The sequence below is a fragment of the Natrix helvetica genome, assembly GCF_964273705.1.
Source record: "Natrix helvetica genome assembly, chromosome: 14".
In the NCBI taxonomy this organism is placed as follows: domain Eukaryota; kingdom Metazoa; phylum Chordata; class Lepidosauria; order Squamata; family Natricidae; genus Natrix; species Natrix helvetica.
The window spans coordinates 8,190,845-8,218,826 of NC_138564.1; the positions used below are offsets into that span (position 1 = coordinate 8,190,845).

Genomic DNA, 27,982 nt, shown 5'->3' on the forward strand with positions numbered 1-27,982 from the left:
TTCCTTGTGCCCCTTAGGACAAGATTCCGGGAAAGTTGTAATATGGAACATGGCTCCAGTCCTCAAGGAGGAGGATGAAAAGAACGAGAATGTACCCAAAATGCTTTGTCAGATGGACAACCATTTAGGTATGGTAGAATAGATCTTTCTGGGGGGGCGGGGGATGACTAATGGGCCAGCATACTTTGAGAGCCAGTTTGGTCTAGTGGTTAAGTCACCAGACTGTGGAAAGCAAGAGACCATGAGTTCTAGTCCTGCCTTAGGCATGAAAGCCAGATGGGTGACTTTTGGGCCACTAGGAAATGGTGAATTCTAGTCCCGAGTTAAGAACAAAAGCTGACTGGGTGACTTTGGACCAATCACTATGAGACTGGAAATTTTAGTGCCACCTTAGGCATGAAAGCCAGCTGGGTGACTTTGGGGCAATCACCAGGAGACTGGAAATTCTAGTTCCACCTTAAGCATGAAAGCCAGCTGGGTGACTTTGGGCCAATCTCTAGGAGACTGGAAGTTCTAGTTTCAACTTAAGCATGAAAGCCAGCTGGGTGAATTTGGGCCTGTCATTCACTCTCCGTCCAACCTACCTCACAGGATTGTTGTGCTGGGGAAAAGAGGACGAGGAGGAGGAAGGTGTGTCGGATAGGTTCAGCGCCTTGTAAAAATAATAAGGCAGGTCACATCATCTAGTGTCCAAAAAGCTCACCTTACATGTTGGAAGATGAAAAAACACCACCTCTGCTTTGAAAATATCACCGGGTGGTAACTCTTCCCTTCAATACAAGCTCCGGCCTTAGTATAAGGATGTGTTGCTCGGGCTGTTCCTTATTTTTGTTTCCCAAGCGTCATCCTCGTCTTCCCATTTTTGTTCCAGCCTGTGTGAATTGTGTGAGATGGTCAAACAACGGCATATACCTTGCCTCCGGAGGAGACGATAAACTGATCATGATCTGGAAGAGAGCAGCGTAAGTTTATTTTCCTCCCCTCTTCCCCCCCCCCCTTAAATTTAATTCTTGGCATCTTCCTTGGGCTGTTTTTTTTGGGGAAAAAGATCCTTATCTTATGTTCAAGGTTGGGTAAACATCTATAACCATAACACCTGTCCTGTAAGTGACCCTATGGTGCCATCTTTTCTCATGGTTTTACCTTAATTTAATACTTTACCTTGCTTACTGACTTGTTCACACATTTTGCATCCCTGAATATGCTGACACTCTTAAGTCTGGGTTTGTGGATGCTGGGTGTTTTGTCAGTGTAGGTCAGTGAAAGGGACGCGGCGGCTCGGTGGCTAAGACGCTGAGCTTGTCGATCCGAAAGGTCGGCAGTTCGAATCCCTAGCGCCGCGTAACGGAGTGAGCTCCCGTGACTCGTCCCAGCTTCTGCCAACCCAGCAGTTCAAAAGCACGTAAAAAAATGCAAGTAGAAAAATGGGAACCACCTTTGGTGGGAAGGGAACAGCGTTCCTTGCCCCTTTGGCGTTTAGTCATGCCGGCCACATGACCAGGGAGACGTCTTCGGACAGCGCTGGCTCTTTGGCACTGAACAAAATGTGATTTAGGACCGGTTTTCACATTTATGACCGCAGCGGCTATTGCTATTGTCCGTCTTTCCCTCCCTCCTTCCTTCCCTTCCTCCCTTCCTCCCTCTGCTGATCATGTTTCCTAACAGTGTCATAAAATGTCTGCAAAACAAAAAAGTCAGAGAGCACTAAGGACCCCACAGTCTGTCTGTCCTTCCTCCCTCCCTCCCTCCTCTGACCATATTTCCTAATTGCATCATAAAATGTCTGCAAAAAAAAAAGTCAGAGCACGAAGGATCCCACATCCATCCATCCATCCATCCATCAATCTTTCCTTCCTCCCCCCCCCCCCCCCGATTATATTTCCTAATTGTGTCATAAAATGTCTGCAAAAAACCCCCCAAAAATCAAGGTCAGAATGCACTAAGGACCCCACAGTCTGTCTGTCCTCCCTTCCTTCTTTCCTTCCTCCCTCCCTCCCTCCCTTCCTCAGAGAGCACCAAGGATTTCTCATTTCAACTCTGAATATTCCCCTTTATCGACACCTCCCTTCTTTCTTCCCCAGGTACATTGGGCCCAGCACCGTCTTTGGTTCCAGTAGTAAGCTGGCAAACGTAGAGCAGTGGAGGTGTGTCTCGATCCTGAGAAGCCACTCAGGCGGTAAGAGGGCTTTGGAAAAAAAATTAAAAATGGTTGGTCCTCTTGCATGGTCTGCTTTCTAAAAAACAAGATTACCCCTTGATCGTCTGACCAGCTAAGGCTGATGACGTTTGGATCAGTGGTGAAGTTCAATTTTTCTTACTACCGGTTCTGCGGGTGTGGCTTGGTGGGCGTGGCAGGGGAAGGATACTGCAAAATCCCCATTCCCTCCCCACTCTGGGCCCAGCCAGAAGGTGGCATTTGCCGGTTCTCCAAACTGCTCAAAATTTCCGCTACCGGTTCTCCAGAGCCGGTCAGAACCTGCTGAATTTCACCCCTGGTTTGGATGCCATACTTTTTTGTTTTTTTTTGCATCGCATTATTCCCATCTAATTCCAGGTAGTCCTCGACTTCCCACAGTTCCTTTAGTGACCGTTCAAAGTTACAGCGGCACTGAAAAACGTGGCTTGCGATCGTTTTTCACACTTAACGATCTTTGCAGCCTCACCATGGTCCCCATGATCAAAATTTGAGACGCTGTGCCAAGTGACGGTCACAGCTTCTCCCTGTCACCTGATCCCCTTTTTGCAACCTCCTGGCCAGCAAAGTCAGTAAGGAAAGCCAGGTTCACTTAATGACTGTGTGACTACCCTAACAACCGTAGAGATTCCCCGGACAACTAAACACATCAATTGGTATGGGCCTGGAATTCATAATGTCCCCGTGTTTTTAACACTTCCGCGTAGACGTCATGGATGTGGCATGGTCCCCTCACGACGCTTGGCTCGCTTCCTGCAGCGTGGACAACACGGTCGTAATCTGGAATGCTCTCAAATTCCCTGGTAAGCATACTTGGAAACCGCTGTTGAGCTTTCTGCTTGTGGTGGTGGGGAAAAATGAACTGTTGATTTGGGGGTTTGCTGATTAGGTAGGTTTATAGATAGAGAAGAGCCACGGTGGCGCAGGGGATAGAGTGCCGCCCTGCAGGCTACTTCTATTGACTGCCGGCTGCCTGCAATTTGGCAGTTCGAATCTCACCAGCCTCAAGGTCGGCTCTGCCTTCCGTCTTTCTGAGGTTGGTAAAACGAGGACCCCGATTGTTTGGGGCAAGAGGCTGACTCTGTAAACGGCTTAGAGAGGGCTGGGAAGTGGTATATAAGTCTAAGGGCTAATGCTATTGCTACTCTACAGTAGTTTCCAAAACGAAAAATACGTTCGCAAGACCTTGTACGACGGAGGTAGTCCTCGACTTACAGCAGTTCATTTAGTGATGGTTCAAAGTTACAACGTCATTGAAAAAAATGTGACTTAGGATCGGTCTTTACATTTATAACCGTAGAGGCTATTACTATTGTCCATCTTTCGTTCCCTCCCTCCCTCCTTCCTTCCTTCCTTCCTTTCATCCCAGTGCTTAGAATGCAATATTGCAGGCTAACTCTGCCCATTGCCAGATGTTTGATCCTGACTGGTTCAAAGTCAGCCTTCCGTCCTCCCGAGGTGGGTCAAATTGAGGACCCAGATTGTTGGGGGTCAAGAGGCTGACTCTGTAAACCGCTTAGAGAGGGTTAGAAAGCACTGTAAAGTGGTATATAAGTCTAAGGGTTATTGCTATTGTCCTTCCTTCCTTCCTTCCCTCCCTCCCTCCCTCCTTCCCTCCCTCCCTCCTTCCATTCTTCCTTCCTTCCCAGTGCTTATAATGCAGTATTGCAGAGTAACTCTGCCAACAGCCAGGAGTTCGATCCTGACCGGCTCAAGGTTGACTCAGCCTTGAGTCAACCTACCTACCTACCTTCCTTCCTTCCTTCCTTCCTTCCTTCCTTCCTTCCTTCCTTCCTTCCTTCCTTCCTGTTTGATCCTGACTGACTCAAGGTTGACTCAGCCTTCCATCCTTCCGATATGGGTAAAATGAGGACCCTGATTGTTGGGGCAAGAGGCTGACTCTGTAAACCGCTTAGAGAGGGCTGTGAAGCGGCATATAAGTCTAAGTGACATTTGGTGTTATAGAAATGGCTACTTTCTACAATTGCATAAAAGTAAAAAAAGTTGAGGTTTCTTGTTATTGTCCTTTTTTCCTGTATCAAAAGGACTCGGAAGTCAATGCTTTTTTTCTTTTTCTTTTTCCCCTCTACCTACACTTTTCTCTCTTCCCCCTTTCCTCCCCTACTTTACCTTCATTCTGCTTTACCTTTTTGTATTTTATGCTTTGCTAGAATTAAAAATTGAATCCCAAAATCCCCTAGGGAGGGGCCGGCACTGACCGAAGTGTCCTGCCCATGTGTGTCAAGAGCTCATCTCCTGCTTTTCTCTCATCCAAAGCATTTCAGCCTTTCAACCCTCTTTGTCAGGCCTGTAATTCTGTTCCTTTTAGGATCTTTGGCCTGCCACATATTTAAACCATATATATATTATGCTGTTTCATTGGTATAGTAGTTGGGAGGGGGGAATAGAAAGGAGTAGGATTGTGGAATGTATTGTTATGGATTTCTTAGAAGCTCAAGGTCGTCTTTTGTCTCCGTACCTCGACACCTGGCCGGAAGAAGAGGGGTGTACATGCCAGCGTGGAAGATGAAGATTGGACCATGTGATGAATTATGGGGTGTGGGGATAGATGATGAACTTTTAACTGGGTGAATTCACCGGATGTAAGTTAGAGTTGAAATTTAACAGCATAATGCCAACATGCCTGTCTTATTAAATTGGAGTTTTAAGGATCACTTTGCCTTGGACAATGATTTAATTCTGCATGATATTTGGAACACTGACACTCTTTTTATTTCCCCCCCTGCCCGCAGAAATCCTTGCCACTCTAAAAGGTCACTCCGGCCTGGTTAAGGGCCTCACCTGGGACCCTGTCGGGAAATACATTGCCTCTCAAGCGGATGACCGGAGTTTGAAGGTCTGGCGCACCCTGGATTGGCAGCTAGAAACCAGCATTACCAAACCTTTCGATGAAGTATGTATTGCGCTAACGATGAGCTGAACGTTTTCCTGCATCGTTTCCTTCTTTCCGCAGTCAGGCTTCCAAGTCAGTTTCAAAACACCCAGCTCAGGGGTGGGATTCAGCCGGTTTGCATTGGTTTGGGCAAACCAGATGTTAATTTTGCATCTGGTTCGCCGACGCGGTTGTTGCAAGGACCGGCTGGTCCAGCCTACCCCTCCCCTCCCAGGAGCCTCCACTCATTCGTCATTCCAGGGAAGTGCAGTTTCCACACGGAGGCTCTGAGAGGGCGAAAAACAGGCCTCCCGGAAGTCCGAAAATGGGCCCGTTTATGGGCTACGAAGCCCGGGGGAGGCCGTTTTCGCCCTCCTGGAGGTTCAGGGAAAGCCTCTGGAGCCTGGAGAGGGTGAATACACCCCCCACCCCCGGTGGTGCAGGAGGCTGGGTCCGCCACACCCACCATGGCCACGCCCATCCAGCAACCCAGCAGAGAACTGGTTGCTAACATTTTTCAATCCCACCCCTGACCCAGAAGAGCCCGGAACTCTTTAAAGCAGCTGCATCTTTTTCCTGGAATCTCATTGCGGAAAGACCCAGCTGCTTGAAAAGGTTGCAGAGAGCAGTTACGTTCAGACTCCGCAGCACCTTTTTTTGGGGGGGGGGGGGGGAATCAGATACCAAGTGCTGCTGTAGGGGAGGACCAGGCTGAGCCCGAGGGAGGGCTCAAATGCGTCATCAGTCTCGAGTCCCTTCGCACCCACAAGAGATCTAAGTTTAGCCCACCTTGAATTTGTTGACTTATCAGTTTGCTTTGACCATTAGTAGATCAGATTTTTGTAGGGAGCATTAACATGCAATAAACCCCTCCCCATCTGAGCTGCCTGGACTCTTGGATTTCCTGTGTTTGGCAGCTGCACAGGCCTGTTCCATAACACAGATAGTCTTCAACAGTTTGCTTAGTAACTATTCAAAGTTAGAACAGCACTGAAAAAAGTGACTTACGACCACTTGGCATACAGCTCTGGCCCCCTCTCTGCCTCCGACGCAGAGCCCTCATCAGAGCCTTCCCCAGACTCCAGGACTGGCCCATGTTCCTCCCCAACCTCCTCACTCTCCGAAACTGCTGCCATAACAATTCCCACCAGATGTGTTCGGGTGATAGCATCCCACAGCTATGGAAAATCCAAATAGCCCTGCTTATTTCTTTCATACTTCTCTGTGTCAGCGTTCCATATATCACGCAGAACTAAATCAGAGTCCAAGGGAGAGCTATCCTTAAAGTTCCAATTTAATAAGACAGACATGTTGGCACAAACTGTGGAACCCCAAATCTAAAAGCTTCCTGGGATTCCACCCAGTTGATAGTTCACGATCTTTTCCCCACACCTATCAATCCATCCCATGGTCCAATCTTCTTCAGCCACGCTGGCATCTCCACCCAGCTGGTTCCGGTCAGGCGCAGAGGTGCGGAGACAAAAGATGACCTTGGCTTTCTTCTAGAAAGAAATGACAACAACACATTCCACAATTCTACTCTTTTCTATTCCCCCCTCCCAACTACGACACTCATGAAACAGCATAATGAAATAATAGAGAGAGTGGCAGGCCAAAGACCCCAAAAAGGAATATAACTGCAGGCCTGACACTCTGCCTGTGAACCTTTACCAAAGACCTGACCTTATTTCGTGTGCGATGTCGTCCTTCTCTTTCAGTGTGGAGGCACAACTCATGTCTTGCGCATCAGCTGGTCCCCTGACGGGCATTACCTGGTCTCGGCCCATGCGATGAATAATTCTGGTCCCACCGCCCAGATCATTGAGAGGGACGGATGGAAAACCAACATGGATTTTGTCGGCCACCGCAAAGCAGTGACAGTAGTGGTGAGTTATCTCTCATCTGGAAGGTAGATTTCTCCAAAGCGTTAACTGCGCCAAAGAAAATGATAAATCGGTCAGGCTTTGAAAGAAATCTTGCTTGGGTGGATTCATAATTAGGGGAGCCGCCTTACAGGGTAGGCGGGCCTCCTAACAATTTAATGGGTGTCATTTGCATTTTTAAAGCTGTCTGGTTTGGCTCCGCAACCAAACAAGTCAGACTTCAAGGGATTATTAGAACTGCAGAAAAAAAACAATGGCTACCAGCCTGCCTTCCATTGAGGACCTTGTACGCTACACAAGTCAAAAAAAGGGCTGGGAAAATATCTACAGACCCCTCGCATCCTGGACATAAATTGTTCCAACTCCTACCCTCAAAACGACGCTGTAGAGCACTGCACACCAGGACAACTAGACACAAAGAAAGTTTTTTCCTGAACGCCATCACTCTGCTTAACAAATAATTCCCACAACGATGTCAAATTATCTACTAAGACTGTATTACTATTATTCTCCTCATCCTTCCTAGTACCTATCTCCTCCCATTTATGACTATAGCTATGTTGCTTGTATCTTTACGATTTGTATTGTTTATTTAGTTCCCTAGTATGATTTAATTGCTTATTTAGTATCTTATGACTATCTCTAAGTGTTGTTGTATCTTACGATTCTTGATGAATGTATTTTTATGTACACTGAAGAGTTGATGCACCAAAGACAAATTCCTTGTGTGTCCCATCACACTTGGCCGATAAAAAAATTATATCCTAAATAAAATTTTGATATGGGTAGATTGAAGGAGAGTCAAGAAACTGAGAATATCAGAGTATCATATTAAGACAAATAAGTCTGGAGCCAAAACAGCATTTTTCCCCTATTTTTCCTATTTTCTATTTCTATTTTTTAAATATTTTTTCTATATAAAAAATAATGTATATTATCTTAAAATAATATTTTTTTAAAAAATCCCACAACATTCCCCTTAAGAAAGCACAGGTAGTCCTCAGCTTACGACCCCAATGAAGCCCAAAATTCATGTCGTTAAATGATACATTTCCCTCTGAATTTTATGACTTTTTTTTGCCATGTTTGTTAAGTGAATCCCTGCAGCTGTTAAGTTAATAACACGGTCGTGAAGCGAATGTGGCTTCCCCATTGACTTTTGCTTGTCAGAAGGTCGTAAAAGGGGATCCCATGACCCCGGGATGCTGCATCCGTCATAAATGTGAATCACACGACCATAAGGATGCTTTAATACAATACAATAGCAGAGTTGGAAGGTACCTTGGAGGTCTTCTAGTCCAACCCCCTCCTAGGCAGGAAACCCTATACCGTTTCAGACAAATGGCTATCCAACATTTTCTTAAAGACTTCCAGTGTTGGGGCATTCACAACTTCTGGAGGCAAGTAGTTCCACGGATTAATTGTTCTAACTGTCAAGAAATTTCTCCTTAGTTCTAGGTTGCTTCTCTCCTTGATTAGTTTCCACCCATTGCTTCTTGTTCTACCCTCAGGTGCTTTGGAGAATAGCTTGACTCCCTCTTTGGGGCAACCTCTGAGATATTGGAAGACTGCTATCATGTCTCCCCCAGTCCTTCTTTCTATTAAACTAGACCTACCCAGTTCCTGCAACCGTTCTTCCTATGTTTTAGCCTCCAGTCCCCTCATCCTCTTGGTTGCTCTTCTCTGCACTCTTTCTAGAGTCTCCACATCTTTTTGACATCGTGGCGACCAAAACTGAATGCAGTATACTTTGATGGTAATAAGTGAGAGGACCGGTCTTAAGTCCCTTTTTTTGTCAACGCTGTTGTAATTTCAAACAGCCGCTTAAAAGCAGGTTGTAAGTCGAGGACTACCTGCCAAGTATCGATTGGTTCTTTTTCTTAAAAGTATTTTTTTTTTAAAACCAACCAACCAACCTTGTTTTTTCCTTCCAGAAATTCAATCCCAAAATCTTTAAAAAGAAGCAAAAGAACGGCAGCTCCACCAAACCAAGCTGTCCTTATTGCTGTTGTGCGGTTGGGAGCAAAGACCGATCGCTTTCTGTCTGGGTAAGTGACAAGTTGGGTCAGATTTCAGGGGTCGCTGGTCTTTTGTGTGTCCGTCTTTTGTACCCATTTCCCTCGGGAGAAATCAAAATTTTTTGGCCCTCCTTCTTGGGATGATGTTTGAAGTGAAAGGTGTCCAACTTTAAGGCTTGCTTGTTGTGGCCCGCCAGCGGCCACCAGATCTGGCAGCAGATTCGGACAGTGAGGAGGTTGAGGAGGAACCTGGGCCAGTCCTGGAGTCTGGGGAAGGCTCGTATGAAGGCTCTGTGTCAGAGGCAAAGAGGGGGCCAGGGCCGTCTGACAGTTATCAGCTGCCTTCGGAGTCAGAGATCAGTGAGGCAGAGGAACAGCTGGAGCCTGTTCCCAGTGAGCACATGCGCAGAGTTGCCAGAAGAAGGGAGCAGTTAAGGAACAAGGGTCGACTTGTGAGTAAGGCCACAGGTGGAGTAAGGCCATAGGTGCCACACTGATGTTCCTTAGCTTTTCGCCTTTCTCCTGGCAGCTCTGTGCATGCGTACATCGGGAACAGGCTCCAGCTGTTCTTCTGCCTCACTGATCTCCGACTCCAAAGGCAGCCGATAACTGTCGGACGGCCCTGGCCCCCTCTCTGCCTCCGACACAGAGCCCTCCTCAGAGCCTTCCCCAGACTCCAGGACTGGCCCATGTTCCTCCCCAACCTCCTCACTGCCCGAATCTTCTGCTGGCATCCCACAACGCTTGCTGAATAACAGCAATTCCCGGCAGCCCTTCATTTTGCCTTTGGGAGCTGCTTGGAATTGCATTTATACGGCTGGTCCTCAAGTTACTGTAATGCCCATCACGGTTATAAGTTGTAACCATGATAAAAAAGGGTTCGGATAAGTGGCCGACCTGATTTTATGACATATCTTGCGGCAATCCCTTCAGTGGCTGAAGTGCGAACTCTGCCCGTGTGTAAGTGAACCCATTGTTTGCTCCAACAACGTTTTGACAATTGTGTTGGTTTGGGGCCAAACCATCCTCTAAACCACAATCTTGGGCGAATGGTGAACGCTGCAAAAGGACATAAACCGAGGACTACCTGTAACATGATTTGAAGGCTGCAGGTTCCCACCAATTTCCTTAAATTTTCCACTGTTGGAAAATTCTTACAGCAAAGATGAATGTTGGCTAAATTAGGTGGGTCATTAAATCTTAGAAGGCGAGAGTCCCTTTTTTTTACAAAAAAAAAGTTTTTTATTTTTGTTCTCATGCAAATATTCACAAATGTACATTCTCATAAATATTGTTGTTATCATCTGTTAATCCTTTAACATTTATAATTCCATTCTTTCGCTGAAGGTTTCATAATATAATCGAGATTGCTTTCCTGCCATCCCATAAATCCATCTTATTTTACAACAACTCTACTTCTTCTCCCCTCTCCTTTTCTTCTCCCCTCCCTTCGTTTCTACTTCATTCTTTCTTCGTCTCCTTTCTCTTTTCTTCTTCCTCTCCACTACTTCTCCCTTCTTCCTCCCCTTCTTACCCTCTCTCCTACTCTTACTGCCCCTCCCTTTCTTCCTCTCCTTGACCCTTTCTTCTTTCCCTCTCCTTTCTTCTCCTCTAACTCCTCTGTCCCTTCCCTCCTCCCACTGTCGCGTTCACATATTCTCCTCTTCAGTCTGATGTATTTTTGGTATTGGCGTTTGAGCAAACTGGGTATTTATGCAACAATCTTAAATTCCTAGGACGTGAGACTCCTTTTGTGATACTTTACACATACCCGTAATTTTGTTTTTAGCTGACGTGTCTGAAGAGGCCCTTGGTCGTCATACATGAGCTGTTTGACAAGTCTATCATGGATATCTCATGGTAAGGTTGCTCTCACGGTAACATCCCTCAGAGGTTGTGGGTGCTCCAGCACTGAGGTTTTTAAGAAGAGACTGTTCAGCCATTTGTCTGACATGGCACAGGGTCTCCTGCTTGAGCAGAGGGTTGGACCAGATGACCTCCAAGGTCCCTTCCCACTCTCTTATTCTGTTAAAACCCTCCCCCCTTCAATGTTATTTTAAGCATTTACGTCAGAACAACCCAATCTGCGGGCGAAGAATTCGATTAGCTACTTTTACTGCTCGTGCCTATTTCGCAGAAATCCATGCGTGATTCTGAGATGAAAATGAATCACGACCTGCCACCTTTAAATGGTCGAACCCCGAAAGTGGTTTATGGGCTTCATTTATTTATTGTAGGCCAAACATTCTTTAAGGGATGCGGTGGCTCAGTGGCTAAGACGCTGAGCTTGTCGATCAGAAAGGTCGGCAGTTCAGCGGTTCGAATCCCTAGCGCCGAGGGTTCGAATCCCTAGCCACAGAGTGAGCTCCCGTGACTTGTCCCAGCTTCTGCCAACCTAGCAGTTCGAAAGCAAGTAAAAAATGCAAGTAGAAAAATAGGAACCATCTTTGGTGGGAAGGGAACAGCGTTCTGTGCGCCTTTGGCGTTGAGTCATGCCGGCCACGTGATCACAGAGATGTCTTTGGACAGCGCTGGCTCTTCGGCTTTGAAGATGAGCACCGCCCCCTAGAGTCGGGAATGACTAGCATTATATATGTGCAAGGGGAACTTTTACCTTTACCTTAAGCATTCTTTAATTGCAATTGCATGATCCTTGGGGGAGGGGGGGGTGGCTCTCTGAATTTGGGCCGTTTCCTTGAAGACATTTCATCACCCAACTAGGCAACTTCATCAGTGCTAGAATTGCAATTCCACACCAAAAGGGCAGAGGAAGCCCACATCCTCTGAAAAGCAGAAGTGATTCCAAAGTTACCTTTTTTTGGGGGGGGAGTGGAGGGGGTGGTGGTTCCAAATGCTTCTTGGATGAGAAGCGAAACGTCTTCAAAGAAAAACAAGGACTGGTTGCCTTTTTAAAAAATAAATAAATACATAAATAAATAAAAACCGCTATTGAAACAACCTGAATATGTGAGAATCTCCATAGATTTATTTATTTTTTCTCTTCGTTTCTCCTCCTCCAGGACATTGAACGGCCTTGGCATCTTAGTGTGCTCCATGGACGGATCCGTGGCATTTCTGGATTTTTCCCAAGACGAGCTCGGAGACCCGCTGAGCGAGGAAGAGAAGGTTGGCTGTGGTTGATGCAGAGTTTCAAACATTCCCAGACTGCTTATACCAGGGGTGTCAAACATGGAGGAGGGACACGACACACCAGGGTTGTGTTTGACCTCGGGATGGGTGGAGGGAGCGTGGCCAGGGATGTGTGTCCACCGTGATGCAATTCGTGCCGGGGGCGCCTGTGGTGGCCCAAGCGCTCTACCAGACTCCCGAGGTCCATTTTTGGCTGCAGCCTTACTCCTAAGTCGACCCCTGTTCTTTAGCTGCTCCCTTTGTCTGGCAACTCTGTGCATGTGCACAGTGGGAACAGGCTCCAGCTGTTCTTCTGCCTCACTGATGTCTGACTCCGAAGGCAGCTGATAACTGTCAGACGGCCCTGGCCCCCTCTCTGCCTCTGACACAGAGCCCTCATCAGAGCCTTCCCCAGACTCCAGGACTGGCCCATCTTCCTCCCCAACCTCCTCACTGTCCGAATCTGCTGCCAGCTCCACTGGTCGCTGGTGGGCCAGAACACCAAGGTAGCCTGAAGGCTGGATCCGGCCCCCGGGCCTTGAGTTTGACACCCCTGTCCTAGATGAGGCAGTGGTCTGACCTTATGTTCCGATGCTCTTGCCCCTTTCAGAGCAACATCCATCAGTCGACCTACGGCAAAAGTTTAGCTATCATGACGGAGGCGCATCTCTCCACGGCCATTATCGAGAACCCGGAGATGCTCAAGTACCAGCAAAGGCAACAGCAACAGAAGAAGAACGAGGCTCTCCGAGACGGAACGGTCTCAGGAGCAGCAATAACGGCGCCTAAGCTGGCCAGCATGGTGAATGGAGAAAGCTTAGAGGACATTAGAAAGGTAGCGATTTCCTCTGCTCTCTTCCATTCCTTGGTCCTTCTTTTCTGGTCAACGGGTGATAAAATACAATATACATGTCATGGCAGGTAGCCATGGAAGGTCTGATGCCTCTTTGATGGAAGATAGTCTTCCTTCCTCCCTCCCTTCCTTCCTTTCTCCCTCCCATCTCTTTCTCCTTCTTTCCTCCTTTCCTTCCTCTCTTCCCTTTTCTTTCCTTCCTACCTCTCTTTCTATCTCCCCTTCCTATCTCCCTTCCTCTCTGACATGATAGGTATATGTAACTCCCTCCCTCCCTCCCTCCCTCCCTCCCTCCCTCCCTCCCTCCCTCCCTTCTTCTCCCTTTCTGGTTATTCTCTCTATAGGTCATCCTCCCTCCCTCCCATCTCTTTCTCCTTCTTTCTTTCCTCCCTCCCTCCCTTCTGTTCCCTCCCTTTCCTTCCTATCTCTCTTTCTATCCCCCCTTCCTATCTCCCTTCCTCTCTGTCATTATAGGTATATGTAACTTCTTCCCTCCCTCCCTTCCTTCCTCTCCCTTTCTCTGGTTTCTCTTCTGTCTTTATAGGTGATCCTTGCTTCCTCCCTCCCTCCCATCTCTTTCTCCTTCCTTCCTCCCTCCCTCCCTCCCTTCCCTTCCCTTCTTTTTCTTTCCTTCTTATCTCTCTTTCTATCCCCCCTTCCTATCTCCCTTCCTCTCTGTCATTATAGGTATATGTAACATCCTCCCTCCCTCCCTCCCTCCCTCCCTTCCTCTCCCTTTCTCTCTGTCTTCTCTTTACTTCTCTCTTTACAGTCTTTCCTTCCTTCCTTCCTATTTTGTGTCTAGGGAACACAAGCTTGAGGCAGTCCAGAAGCTTATTTTTGAGGACAGGTGAAGCGAAACTACCCTTAAAATCAAGTTTCTGGATTAACTGCCTTTGATCACGTCATTGGGAGTAAAAAAAATATCCCAACAACCATAGCATCTGAAAGGAAAATATGGGAGCTTTCATATCAACATCAAAATATTTTGACATATTTATCTAAATATTTCTTCATCCCTCCCATTCCTACGGCCGCCAACCGGAACGAGCCATACTGGGAGGCTGGATCTTGGACAAACTTTGTCACGACTACAAAAACCAAAACTCCTGATAATCCTATTTCTTCCCGGCAGAACCTGTTAAAGAAACAAGTGGAGACCAGGACAGCCGATGGCCGAAGAAGGATCACGCCGCTCTGCATAGCTCAACTGGACACAGGGTACTGTTTTCAAAATATTTCGGATTGTCGTTTTGTTTCGAAACGTCGTTCCAAAGGTAGTGGTGGACGAAATGTCTCTACTTGCAAAGCCCCCAACCTCTCAGCCCAAGGAAGAAGCAGGCCAGAACAAACCACTTTCAAGAGGACCTCCCCCCCCCCCCCCCCCATATCCAGCTAGGAACAAAAAGGACGAAGGAGATATATCCAAATATCGCCTCTCCTTTTTAAAAAAAGAATCGCAGATTTCAGCCCATAGAAATACCATATTTTTCAGCGTATAAGACTCACCGGAGTATAACGCACACCAAGGTTTTGAAGAGGCAAATTTTTTTAAAAAAAGGTTTTGCACTTTGCAGACCTCCCCAAAATGCCCCGTTTTTCGCAAAAACGGGCCTTTTTTTTTAAATAGACATGAATAGCCTTTAGGAGGCTTATAGAGTGCTCCTGGGGGCTGGGAGGGGCAGAATTGAGCAAAAAACAGCCCGTTTTTTGCTCATTTCTGCCCTCCCCAGCCCCCAGGAGCACTCTATAAGCCTCCTAAAGGCTCCACACAGCCATTTTGGTGAAGGGGCCGGGGTTTCGGGAGGCAAAAAAATGCTGTATTCAGTGTATAAGACGCACCCGGATTTTCAGCCTCTTTTTTGAGGGGAAAAAGTTGCGTCTTATACTCCGAAAAATACCGTAGTTTATGGTTTATGCTACCGGAGGCTCTGTTGCTAAGTGAGACTGTTATTAAGTGAATTAGCAGCCTTTTTCCCACGGTCGTTTAGACAGATTGCCGCAGTCACTAGACGAGCCGTGCTTTTGTTTAAGTAAATCTGCCACTCTCGTTCACCGAACCACCTGGGTTCTTGATCCAGTCGTTAAGCGAATCCGGCTTTCCCTGCATATTCTGCTTGTCAGAAGCCAGTTGGGAAGGTCCCCTGTGGCCATCACAACACCCCTGGGATGCCACAACTGTAACAATGGCTATTGGTTTCCAAGTAGTTCAATTTTGATCGTGTGACCTGAGGACACTGCGACCGTTGTTAGCGTGTTATAACGGGTCATAAGTCACTGTTTTCTGTCGTAACTTTGAACAGTCGCTAAAGAAAGGCTTGTAAGTTGTAGACCACGGTCCTGTTTAAATTCCATCGAATTTGTCCTGATCGGTCCAGTGGGGATAATGAGTGGCGCGGTGACCTCGCCTCACTTTCAGGAGGCTGTGAGTTCAATCCTAGGTGGAGGCAGATATTTCTCTTTCTTGGCATGATGAGATGGTATCTGCTGAACAAAACTCCCCCCTGGCGACACGAAGGGCATCCGGCCATTAAAAAACACTCTGCTAGCTCCATTCAGTTGCCCAAGACTCCACTCCGCAAGGGATTACAGGGTCGTTGAAAGAAAATAATGATGTAAGCCTAAATGCTGAGTGGTGCGGTGGCCTAGTGGTGGAGCACTCGCCTCACATTCAGGAGGCTGTGAGTTCGATCCTAGGTAGAGGCAGATATTTCTCTCTCTTGGCACGATGAGATGGTATCTGCTGAACAAAACTCCCCCCTGGCGACACGAAGGGCATCCGGCCATTAAAAAACACTCTGCTAGCTCCATTCAGTTGCCCAAGACTCTACCCCGCAAGAGATGACGGGGTCATTAAAAGGAGAATGATGGTCTGGCGGGGATAATAATAATGCCCCGATTTCCCCTGACCGCCTTTCTTTTTCCCACAGGGATTTTTCGACCGCCCTCTTTAACAGCATCCCACTCTCGGGGTCTTTAGCTGGGTCCATGATGTCAGCTTCCCAGACCAATCAGCTCATAGCGTTAGATTACAACGCGGCCAACTCCCTGGGCACCGTTAAGCCTGCCTTAGAGCCCATGGCAGCGGCCGCTAAATCGGCGGAAGACGTAGCCAACAAGGATGGGTGAGCATCGAATGAAAGGCCTTCTCCTTACGAATGGGGGAGCGGGGGGTTCACTGCAGCGTGGGTTGGCTTAGCGAGGAGGAAGTCCCGTAAATATATCTATTTAAAATTATTTGGAATGATTAAATTGGATTTGTTCCACAGCCATCTGTCCCGTGGCAAAATTGGCCATGTAGGCAGTAGTGAGTTGGCCGCAGCAAGTTGCCCCGTTCTTCTTGGCTTGCTACTAGATAACGCAAACGGAAATCCCACGGATAGGTCAGGAGACGTTTCTAAAGGGCTTGGATGCGGCTTGCCCGGTGCCTCTCTCTCTTAGGTGGTCCCCAAATGTTTAACGCAATAGATGCTCAACGGGCCCATCCACTGGTCTGACCTGGATTTGTCCCAGTCTTGGTCGACTTCGGAGCAGCGTTTCCTCAAACGTGGCCAGCTGGAAGATGGGTGGACTTCAACTCCCAGAATTCTGGCTGGGGAATTCTGGGAGTCGAAGTCCACCCACCTTCACGCCGTTAACGGTTGGGAAATGTTGCTTTAGGAAGTGAGGGCGCTTGGGTTGAGTGTGGCCAGTGGTGAAATTCGATTTTTTTTTACGACCAGTTCTGGGGGCATGGTGTGGCTTGTGGGCGTGGCAGGGGAAGGATACTGCAAAATCTCCACTCCCTCCCCACTCCAGGGGAAGGATACTGCAAAATCCCCATTCCCTCTCCACTCCAGAAATCTCCATTCCCATCCCATTCCAGGGGAAGGATACTGCAAAATCCCCATTCCCTCCCCACTCCAGGGGAAGGATACTGCAAAATCCCCATTCCCTCTCCACTCCAGGGGAAGGATACTGCAAAATCTCCACTCCCTCCCCACTCCAGGGGAAGGATACTGCAAAATCCCCATTCCCTCCCCACTCCAGGGAAAGGATACTGCAAAATCCCCATTCCTTCCCCACTCCAGGGGAAGGATACTGCAAAATCTCCATTCCCTCCCCACTCCAGAAATCTCCATTCCCATCCCATTCCAGGGGAAGGATACTACAAAATCTCCATTCCCATCCCATTCCAGGGGAAGGATACTGCAAAATCTCCATTTTCTGGGGCCAGCCAGAAGCGGTATTTGCCAGTTCTCCGAACTACTAAAATTTCCGCAACCGGTTGTCCAGAACCTGCCAGAACCTGCTGGATTTCACCCCTGAGTGCGGCCCTTGCCCCTAAATTCAATGGGGTAGGGTGATAGAAACCACAGCGGTTCATTATGTTATTTCTTGCCAATCGTGAGCAGAGCATATTTCTGGCCGGATATGTGGGGTGCTTCAAATACGTTTTTGCTTTCTCTTTTCCGCAGTGTGAACGCTACCTCGACTTCAGCTGCCCTGCCGGCCGCTTCGTCCTCTGTGCTGCCCACCTCTTCTAAGATTGAGCCCATGAAAGCTTTCGACTCTCGGTTTACGGAGCGATCCAAACCCACCTCAGGGACTTCTCCCGTCTCGCACACCAATCAGGTTACCTTGGACAGGTGAGATGCAGAACTGGAAAAGAACCGTTTCAGCGGGACGCCTTTTTATCTTTTTTTAAAGCAAAGGAGAAAAGCTCCCAGCTAGTTTTGCTGAGAACTGCAGTCCAAAGAATGTTAGTTTAGGGCAGGGGGCAGCAACCTGTGGCTCTGGAGCCACATGTGGCTCTTTCATCCCTCTGCTGTGGCTCCTTGTCGCCAGTTGGCGCCACAATTTTGAGAGGAGCCTTCCGGTAAGGGGAAGGGAGGGGAGAAGCATAGCGTGCTAGGAGGAGACTCTAGGCAAGGGGCAGGTTTTCTGGTCAGCTCCACAATTGATAGGGCTTTCAGTTAGGACAGGTAGAGGAAAAAGGACGCTGCGCTAGGAGGAGACTCTATAGTGGGGGAACCGGACTTGAGACTCTATGGTGGGGGAACCGGACTTCCGGTTGGCTCTAGAATTGAACTGGGGGCTTCCAGTTAAGACCTTGTGGCTCTTTGAGTGTTTAAGGTTGCCGACCCCTGGTTTAGGGAGATACGATATGCGCTTCCCGAATTTGAATGTCCACTGGATGGCAGCAAAGAGACCCAGAAAAGCTCTCGTTCTTTGGTGCCATCTAGTGGCCAGCCAAATATTTATCCCAATTTATTGATTGGTTCACTTATTTATTTGTATCTTACCTTTATAATTTTTTTAGAAGTAACTCAAGACCTCAGACAATATCTGCTTCCTCCTGTTTTATCAATCTCTCCTGAATTGTCCTCTCCATCTTCTCAATGTATGGATCGTGAAGATCATTCTTCTGCTCCACTCCGTTTCCTAATATTACCAATCCCTTTCTTTTCTTACGGTTATGTTACTAATTAAGAAATAAAGAAATGATCGTGTATTGTTAAATGTAGAAAAAAAAATGGGAAGAAATACTCTCTATGTTTAAATTGAATTAGAGGATGTACGCTGTTGATAGCAAAATATACCAATGGGGACAATAAGAAATGAAAATTTGGTGTAACTGTGAAAGGGCAATTGAAGATATTGTTTATGCAGTAAGAAAAAATAACTATAAAGATGAAAAAATAATGGAAGACAATAATTTGGCTGAAAGTGAAAACAAAAGAAGAAGGGGCTGCCCCAAAGAAGAGGGAGTCAAACTATTCTCCAGGGCACCTGAGTGTAGAACAAGAAGCAATGGGTGGAAACTAATCAAGGAGAGAAGCAACTTAGAACTGAGGAGAAACTTCCTGACAGTCAGAACAACTAATCAGTGGAACAGAAGTTGCCTCCGGAAGTTGTGAATGCCCCAACACTGGAAGTCTTTAAGAAGATGTTGGATAGCCATTTGTCTGAAACAATATAGGGTTTTCTGCCTAGGCAGGGGGTTGGACTAGAACACCTCCAAGGTCCCTTCCAACTTTGCTATAGAACTCAGGCTTTTATTTCCTAGCCTGGTTCCTTAACGACTGGGCTCTTTTCCTTCTTTTTTCTGCAGACTGAAGGAGCAGAATTCTGTTCGGGAAAGTAAGCCCAGGGATCTCCTAGACAGTAGCAGTGATAGCGAAGAAAAGCTGGCCATCAAACCCTTGTCGCTCTCCAAGCGAAAGCTGGACCTGGACGTTGAGAAGAAGAAGAAAGGAAGACCTCGGAAAGACTCACGGCTCATGCCTGTCACTTTAACCGTTCAGGTAACCCAAAAGGCGGTCGCCGCCTCTCCTCTCGCTGGTTCTCCACTAAGACTCCAAGATCTCCCAAGATTCTTTTTCACCAAACACGCTCGCGCTTCATCCCGATTGGCCTCACAACTAGCTGAGATTCGCCCCTCAGAAGACCATCTAAACAGCAAAAATCTAATCCGCGGATAGAATTTGTGCCCGAGTGGAGCTGATAGGGGCATCTTAACCTTTTCTTTTCTTTTTATCTCCCAGTCTCCGGCTATATTAGCAACTGAGAAGGATGGTGCTTGCCACAGTACACCATTAGCACTTAAACTGCCGACCCCAGTCCTACAGAAATCGTTCGCCTTGCAGGTAAGAGGTGTATTCTATTATTAGATTTCTTTTTTTTTTAATCCTGCCATTTTTCTGTCTGTCCAAGGTGGAATCAAGCGTAGAAATTTTGATAAAGCTTACCGAGAGCTAAAGATTTCACACTTGCCTCAATTGTACACATTCCCTCTGTGTTTCTCTTTTGCTAATACCCTCCCACTCTTCCAAGAATTTCTCTGTCTGTTGTCTGTGATAGATAGATAGGTCGATAGACAGACAGACAGACTCTCTAATGTCTGTCTGTCTCTACTTATCTATCTACCTATTTCAGCCAGTCTGTCTGTCCTGTCCTCTGAATCTGTCTGTCAGTCTATCTACTTACCTACCTACCTCTTTCTCTCTCTCTCTCTCTCTCTACCTACCTATTTCAGTTTCTCATCTATCCATCCATCCATATCTACCTATATATTCATATCTATCTACTGGTTTATTCATATCTATCTATCTATCCATTCATCCATCCATCCATCCATCCATCCATATCTACCTATATATTCATATCTATTTACCGTTACATTCTATCTATCTATCTATCTATCTATCTATCTATCTATCTATCTATCTATCTATCTATCTATCTATCCATCCATACATACATACATACATACATACATACATACATATATATCTACCTATATATTCATATCTATCTACCGTTACATTCATATCTATCTATCCATCCATCCATCCATCCATCCATATCTACCTATATATTCATATCTACCGTTATATTCATATCTATCTATCTATCTATCTATCTATCTATCTATCTATCTATCTATCTATCTATCTATCTATCTTTCTATCTACCTACCCTTATTTCAGCTTATCTACCTCTATTTCTCTCTCTCTCCTATCGATCGATCTATCAGAGAGGAATAGACCAGCACCTGTCCTTTTAACTACACACCATATCAGATTCTTCCCAAACCTCCAGGTTTCTCTGCTGGCTTGAAGTGGGATTGCTCCAGGTTCCAAACCGATCTCTCTTGCAGGTGAGCTCCGATCCCTCCATGTACATTGAAGTGGAAAACGAGATCACGACTGTAGGAGGAGCCAAACTTAGCCGACTGAAGTGCAGCCGAGAAGGGAAAGAGTGGGAAACGGTGCTCACTAGCCGAATTCTCTCCGCGGCCGGAAGCTGGTAAGCATAGGGGTTCTGAGGAGGTGTGCAATAAAGAGAGAATGCTTGGGTGCTCAGTCTAAAAACTTGGTGCTTTGGATTAAAAAGTGACATTTCCCTATATGGTGCCTCTGTACTGGACTGAAATTCCCTGAATGTCCAACCCACACAGACTCTTAATATTGTGGGTCAACTATCTGCATTTTATAAGGGATGTGGTGGCTTAGTGGTGAAGACCCTGAGCTTGTCGATCAGAAAGGGCGGCAGTTCAGCAGTTCGAATCCCTAGCACCACGTAACGGAGTGAGCTCCCTTTTCTGCCAACCTAGCAGTTCGAAAGCATGTAAAAAATGCAAGTAGAAAAATAGGAACCACCTTTGGTGGGAAGGGAACAGCACTCCGTGCGCCTTTGGCGTTGAGTCATGCCGGCCACATGACCCCAGAGATGTCTTTGGACAGCGCTGGCTCTTCGGCTTTGAAACGGAGATGAGCACCGCCCCCTAGACTCGGGAACGACTAGCACGCATGTGCAAGGGGAACCTTTAACTTTACCTAAGGTGGTGAACATACCTAATGTTCCTTCCTTCTATTTTTCTCACAACAACCACCCCGCAAGGCGGGCTAGGCTGGAGGGAGAGGGACCGGCCAAGGTCACATAGCCAGTTTTCATGTGGGATTAGAACTCCCAGTCTCCTAATGATTGGCTAAAATTTCCCCAGCTGACTTCCATGGCTAAGGCGGGATTAGAACTCCAAGTCTCCTAATGATTGGCTGAAAGTTCCCCAGACGACTTCCATGGCTAAAGCGGGATTAGAACTCCCAGTCTCCTAATGATTGGCTAAAAGTTCCCCAGCCGACTTCCATGGCTAAGGCGGGATTAGAACTCCCAGTCTCCTAATGATTGGCTGAAAGTCCTTCAGTTGGCTTTTACGCCTAAAGTGGGACTAGAACTCACTCACCTTTCCCTCTTTCCAGCCGGATGCTTTTTACCACTAGCGCAAACTACCAACATTTCTCTTGTGCTTTCCTCCTCCAGCGAAGTGGTGAGCGTGGCCTGTGAAAAGCGGACCCTCTCTGTGTTTTCGGCCTGTGGCCGTCGCCTCCTCCCTCCCATCGTCCTCCATTCCCCCATCTCCACGTTGCACTGTACAGGGTTTTACATCATGGCTCTCACAACGGCGGCAACCCTCTCTGTCTGGTAAGCCCCAAACAGCTCCCTCCCTCCCCCCCCAGCTCACATTTCCACAAGATGTGTCACGTGGAACTGGAATGACCCTTTTTGTCCCCCCCCCCACTCCCCCCACTTCACGACATTTCCCCCTTTTAGGAACGTGCGGAAGCAGTCAGTGGTGGTGAAAGACGAGTCCCTACAAACCATTTTAGCAGGTAAGGACCCTCAAATCCACTTAGGGCATGCCCAGCCGTTGCCCCAGCCTAGCTCCACCAGGCGTGCCTCCCACCGGACAGCTGGTCTTCGGGTCTCTGTCGCGCATGCACGGGGAGTGGGGCACAGGGTGGGCGGTTGCATGCAGAGGACGCATGCGTTTAGTTTAGTTTAGTTTAGTTTGATTTGATTTATATGCCGCCCTTCTCCCAAAGGACTCAGGGCGGCGTACAACATTAAAAAACACATATCACAAAAGTTAAAAGGGAAATGCACGGGGGTGCTTGCATTGCATTTTGGGGGGTTTGCAACCTTTTTTGGGCCTGGAAAGCCTCCTGCACCAACCTGGAAGTCAAATATGGGGGTGGGGGTGGGGCGTAGCGCATGCGTGGGGCGCATTGTATTTTGGGGTTTCGCTCGCACGTCCACATAGGCCACTCAGCGCCCAAAAGATTAGCCATTCCCTAACCCTGGGCCATCTAGACTCATTATTAAAGCTACTCCTGGACTTACGTCCATTCATTATTGGTGACAAGTGGTAATGACGTGACCGGGGGTTGTAAGTGCGAGGACCGCACGTTGGTTGCTTTTTTTTTCACTGCCACTCTAACTTCAAGTGGTCACCAAAATGAATCGCTGTAAGTCGAGCACTCCCTGTCCCCCGCCCGTCAGCTGATAAGACCCATCCCCGTGTTGGTGCCGCCCCCGGAAAACTGACGGGGTACGTTTGACCTTCGCAGGAAGTGAAACCACCGTCTCTCAAATCTTGCTGACTCAACATGGCATCCCGGTGATGAACATGTCGGACGGAAGAGCATATTGCTTTAACCCTTCGCTGTCTTCCTGGTGAGCCCCAAGGTGGAAGGTGCAGGGGAGGAGGTGATTCTTGTAAGAGCGAATCAGGATCAATCCGCCGTTAACGCTTCCGGGACAAACTATATAAATTTAATACAGCAATAAGATGGGGTTTTAATCTGCTCCTGCACGAGAGACCAGGCCCATCCACGAGCTTCCAATTAAACTGATTTATTGCGACTCGCGGTGATTCAGTTGCTAAGACGCTCAGCTTAGGTTGGCAGTTTGGCAGTTCGAATCCCTAGCTCTGCGAAACGGAGTGAGCTCCCGTGACTTGTCCCAGCTTCTGCCAACCTAGCAGTTCGAAAACACATTAAAAATGCAAGTAGAAAAATAGGAACCACCTTTGGTGGGAAGATTAACAGCGTTCCGTGCGCCTTCAGCATTGAGTCATGCCGGCCACATGACCACGGAGACGTCTTCGGACAGCGCTGGCTCTTTGAAACGGAGATGAGCACCGCCCCCTAGAGTCAAGAACGACTAGCACATATGTGCGAGGGGAACCTTTACCTTTAATATCTAGATAGACAACGAAGGTCCTGGGAATGCTCAACTTCCAACAATTGCGGCTCAAATTCCTGCCACTAAGCAAGGAAGTTGTTATGGAACTCCGTTTTAAGCTCTTTGACCTCCCCCCGCCCACGGTTGTTAGGCAAATCAGGAACGACTAGCACATATATGCGAAGAGAGTCTTTACCTTACTGTTAACTTATATCTATGGTCAACTCATTGGCACCAGCTTGGAATTAGATAAAGGTTGACAGAATTCAAGGGGAGTTGGACTTTAAACCGATTGTGGCTACGTAGGGATTGTAGGCTGATGCCTCTCTTGACTCTTCCCTCTGGTTCTGCCATTCCTTGTCCTACTCCTCGGGCTTGCTGTCAATTACAAGAATACAATTGTTGTTTTTTTAATTGGGAATCTGTTTTGCAGTTGACCAACCTGTTGTTTAAGTGGAGGGCGCAATGGGATGACTCTAAATGGGAACTGAGGTTCATCCTCTTGGCCGGATGGGAAATGAAATGGGTCCAACTTCCAACTTGTGTGTTTTTAACTATGCGAGAAGGCCTGTCCCTCCCCCACTTGGTTAACTGTGACGTATTCTGCCTTTCCAGGAACCTTGTCTCTGACAAGCAGGAAACTTTGGCCCAGTGTGCAGACTTCAGGAGCAGTCTACCCTCCCAGGAGGCCATGCTGTGTTCGGGACCTTTAGCCATCATACAAGGACGGCTTTCTAAGTATGACCTTGTCTGTCTCGCTGTGTTCTGACTGAGGCTTCCCAAGAGCATGAAGCCGACTCCGATAAAAATCCCTTTAGGTGAAAGGGAATTCCTCTCCAGCAAAGTCCCGGAAAACAGTCTTTCATGAGATTTCACAACTACAGGCTTTTATCAGGCTTGGAGAGTTGCCAGGCCGATCTCTTCCAAACGCCACGCTGTAGCAGCAGTTCCTTGGCAAGAAGTCAGGAACAAATCTTCACCCGAATGAATTGAACTTAGGGCCTCCTGCAAACTCCACTCCCCTTTCGCTCCTCTTTATTCCCTGTGGGAGGGGCCATTCACAATCCACCTGTGGCTTTACTCCTGGGTCGACCCTTGTTCCTTAACTGTTCCCTTCTCCTGGCAGCTCTGTGCATGCGCACACTGGGAACAGGCTCCAGCTGTTCCTCTGCTTCACTGACTCTGAAGGCAGCTGATAACTGTTGGATGGCCCTGGCCCCCTCTCTGCCTCCGACACAGAGCCCTCGTCAGAGGCTTCCCCAGACTCCAGGACTGGCCCATCTTCCTCCCCAACCTCCTCACTGTCTGAATCTGCTGCCAACTCCGCTGGCCGGCCACAACACGCTCTCCCTCTCTGTCCTTAGCCCTTGGGCTACCAAAATAGGCCAAGCTCTTGGTCACCCATTGGTGACCCCTGCTTTGAGCTCTGAATGCAGCCCTTGTTGGAGCTGTGCAGATTCTCCCCCCTCCGCCCCAACTCCTCTGTATCTTCCTTTCAAACGCCAGGGAAATCAGGATATTCAGGCAGCTCAAATGAGTGTAGGTAGTCCTCTACTTGCAACCGTTCGTTTAGTGACAGTTCAAAGTTACAACGGCACTGGGGGGAAAGAAGGACCATTTTTCACACTTACGACATTGCAACATCCCCGTGGTCACAAGATCCAAATTCGAATGCTTGGCAACTGATTCCTATTTATGACTGTTGCAGTGTCCCGAGGATATGGGATCCCCCTTTTGCAACCTCCTGATGAGCAAAATCCGTGGGGAAGCCCAACTCGTTTAACAGCCGTGTAACTAACTTTACAATTGCTATTTGCACAACAGTGGAAAGAAAAGTCCTAAAATTGGGCAAAACCCACGTAGCAAAAGTTTCACAGTAACAGTGAACACACCACAACGTGCAATAACAATGAAGTAAATTAAACTAAACAGAAATACTGGGCTCAATTGTGTTCCTAAGTCCTGGACTAACTCCATAAGGATTTGTTGCAAGCTTAAGCTCTCTACAAGAATCTGGCCAACTAACGGTCAAGGGAAATGAGCGGGAGATAGGAAAGGCACTCAAGGCGGGCTGGTCTTAGATCTCTCGTGGGTGCGCAGGGACTCTTGACTTGTGATGCGTTTGACACCCCCCCCCCCCTCTTTCCCACGGGCTCAGCCGGGTCATCTCCTACACTTCCTTCCATTTCCCAGCTCCTAAAACCTGCCTCCTCTTTGTTCCTTTCCTACAGCTCTGGGCGGCAGGCAGCCAAATTGTTCTCCATGCCTCATTTGGTGCAGCAAGAAACCACCACGGCGTACCTGGAGAATCAGGTAGCCTCTGCCTTGGCTATACAGTCAAGTCATGAGTATCGCCACTGGCTGCTTATCTATGCACGGTACCTGGTTAAGGAAGGTAAGGGGTGATGCCGCTTGTTCGACCATGTTAATGGTCTCATCGCAGGATGTCAACTCCTCTAAGCAAAGCTGCCTTTTGCAATTGACCGAAGGGGATGTGGTCAATGCCAGTGCTGTCCTGGCTGTGCTCCAGTTTATTTTGGGGTTCCTCTTCTTATGGTTGTCGATACCAAGATGTTCCATATTGAGTCCTCCTAAGGGCCTGGGATTGGCAGGTGTTTTTAATAGCATCAAAGATATCATCACAGGATGCGAGCTGTGCCAAGTAAAGTGGCCTTCTGCAATTGACCGATGGCGATGTTGTCAGTGCCAGCATTATGGCCTGTCACACAGTCATCCAGACGTTTAGACTGGATTTGGCATTTTTGTCCTCCTCTTGAATCTTTCCTAAGGACCTGGGATAGGCAGATGTCGTCGTTTGAGGGTACTAGAGGTATCGTCAGCTGTTCCAAGTCAAGCTGCCTTTTGTAATTAACCGATGAGGTTCTTGTCAATGCCGATGGGGTTCAAATGATGTTCCAATATAATAGACTAATGGAATGGAATAGGAATAGAACAGGAATAGAACAGGAATAGAATAGAATAATAGAATAGAATAGAATAATAATAGAATAGAATAGAATAGAATAGAATTTTTTATTGGTTCTGTGATTGGACACAAGGAATTTTGCATATGCTCTCAGTGTATATAAAGAAAAATAAAATAGAGTACATTCATCAAGAATAAAAAGATACAATACTTAGGGATAATCAAAGTTACTAATAAGCAATCAAATTATACTAGGAAACAAATAAAACAATATAAATTTTAAAGATACAAGCAACATGGTTATAGTCATAATTGGGAAGAGATAGGTACTAGGAAGGAAGAGATGAATAATAGTAATACAGTCTTAGTAAATAGTTTGACAGTGTTGTGGGAATTCGTTGTTTAGCAGAGTGATGGCACGAGGGGGAAAACTTTCCTTGTGTCTAGTTCTGGTGTGCAGTGCTCTATAAATGTCGTTGTGGGGGGCAGAAGTTGAAACAATTTATGTCCAGGATGCGAGGGGTCTGTAGATATTTTCACAGCCCTCTTTTTGACTCATGCAGTGTGCAGGTCCTCAATGGAAGGCAGGTTGGCAGCCATTGTTTTTCCTGCAGTTCTAATGTTTGGAGATTCTTACGATTATGCTTTGGTTGCGCAGTCAGCCCGATGCCTGGACTGGATTTGACATGTTTACCCACCGGTTGAGTCCTCCTCGAGGACTTAGGAAAGGCCAATGTTGTTGTTTGATCGTATCAAAGTTAGCGTTACAGAATGTCAGCCGTTCCAAGCAAAGCTGCCTTTTGCAATTGACCAATGGGGATTCTGTCGATGCCAATGATATTCAAATGGTGCCTCAGATGTTTTGGGGATTTCACCCCAGGGCACCTATTGCCTCTAAATTAATTGGAGAGAGTATATTGCCTTCTTTGTGAGTCTTCTTCTTCTTCTTCACTGTCTTCCTCAGGCTTTGAATATCGCTTGAGGGAATTATGCAAGGATTTGTTAGGTCCTGTCCACTCATCCTCTGGAAGTCAATGGGAATCAACGGTCGTGGTAAGCATTGATTTGGGGGGGGGGGGGGAGACACACACACATAATATTACATTTCCTTCCCTCCTTCCCTAGGAGTCTCGGAGAGTAGACTCAATTAAGCGAACTAATTGTCTCCTGAAAACTCCCCTCCCCTTTCGCTCCTCTTTTATTTCCTCTGGGAGGGGCCATTCATCGTCCACCTGTGGCCTTACTCCCAAGTTGACTCCTGTTCTTTAGCTGTTCCCTTCGTCTGGCAGCTCTGCGCATGCGCACACTGGGAACAGGCTTCCAGCTGTTAGGACTACCTTTGCCGTACAAGGTCTTGTGAACATATTTTTCCTTTTAGAAACTATTGTAGAATAGCAATAGCACTTAGATTTACATACCGCTTCACAGTGCTTTACAGCCCTCTCTAAGGAGTTTACAGAGTCAGCCTTTTGCCCCCAACAATCTGGGTACTCATTTTACCCACCTCGGAAGGATGGAAGGCTGAGTCAACCATGAGCCAGTCAAGATCGAACCCCTGGCTGTTGGCAGAGTTACTC

The 27,982-nt window shown here is 47.3% G+C and overlaps 1 protein-coding gene across 2 annotated transcripts in view; it reads left to right on the forward strand.

Annotated features, from left to right (window-relative positions):
* Nucleotides 1–27,982, forward strand: part of HIRA (histone cell cycle regulator) — a 35,173-nt gene that overhangs the window by 5,702 nt on the left and 1,489 nt on the right. Inside the window, exons 3-24 of one of the 2 annotated variants that reach the window (XM_081966873.1) lie at nucleotides 18–128; nucleotides 872–962; nucleotides 2,082–2,176; nucleotides 2,902–2,997; nucleotides 4,948–5,108; nucleotides 6,806–6,973; nucleotides 8,905–9,018; nucleotides 10,778–10,848; nucleotides 12,009–12,114; nucleotides 12,728–12,952; nucleotides 14,106–14,191; nucleotides 15,901–16,095; nucleotides 17,428–17,598; nucleotides 19,065–19,257; nucleotides 19,498–19,599; nucleotides 20,613–20,761; nucleotides 21,776–21,937; nucleotides 22,067–22,125; nucleotides 22,864–22,969; nucleotides 24,095–24,217; nucleotides 25,711–25,874; nucleotides 27,370–27,458. In XM_081966873.1, coding sequence (XP_081822999.1) covers nucleotides 18–128; nucleotides 872–962; nucleotides 2,082–2,176; nucleotides 2,902–2,997; nucleotides 4,948–5,108; nucleotides 6,806–6,973; nucleotides 8,905–9,018; nucleotides 10,778–10,848; nucleotides 12,009–12,114; nucleotides 12,728–12,952; nucleotides 14,106–14,191; nucleotides 15,901–16,095; nucleotides 17,428–17,598; nucleotides 19,065–19,257; nucleotides 19,498–19,599; nucleotides 20,613–20,761; nucleotides 21,776–21,937; nucleotides 22,067–22,125; nucleotides 22,864–22,969; nucleotides 24,095–24,217; nucleotides 25,711–25,874; nucleotides 27,370–27,458 — 2,837 coding nt within the window. The remainder of the gene's footprint in view (nucleotides 1–17; nucleotides 129–871; nucleotides 963–2,081; nucleotides 2,177–2,901; nucleotides 2,998–4,947; nucleotides 5,109–6,805; nucleotides 6,974–8,904; nucleotides 9,019–10,777; nucleotides 10,849–12,008; nucleotides 12,115–12,727; nucleotides 12,953–14,105; nucleotides 14,192–15,900; nucleotides 16,096–17,427; nucleotides 17,599–19,064; nucleotides 19,258–19,497; nucleotides 19,600–20,612; nucleotides 20,762–21,775; nucleotides 21,938–22,066; nucleotides 22,126–22,863; nucleotides 22,970–24,094; nucleotides 24,218–25,710; nucleotides 25,875–27,369; nucleotides 27,459–27,982) is intronic. The other variant, XM_081966874.1, reaches the window with a different exon arrangement.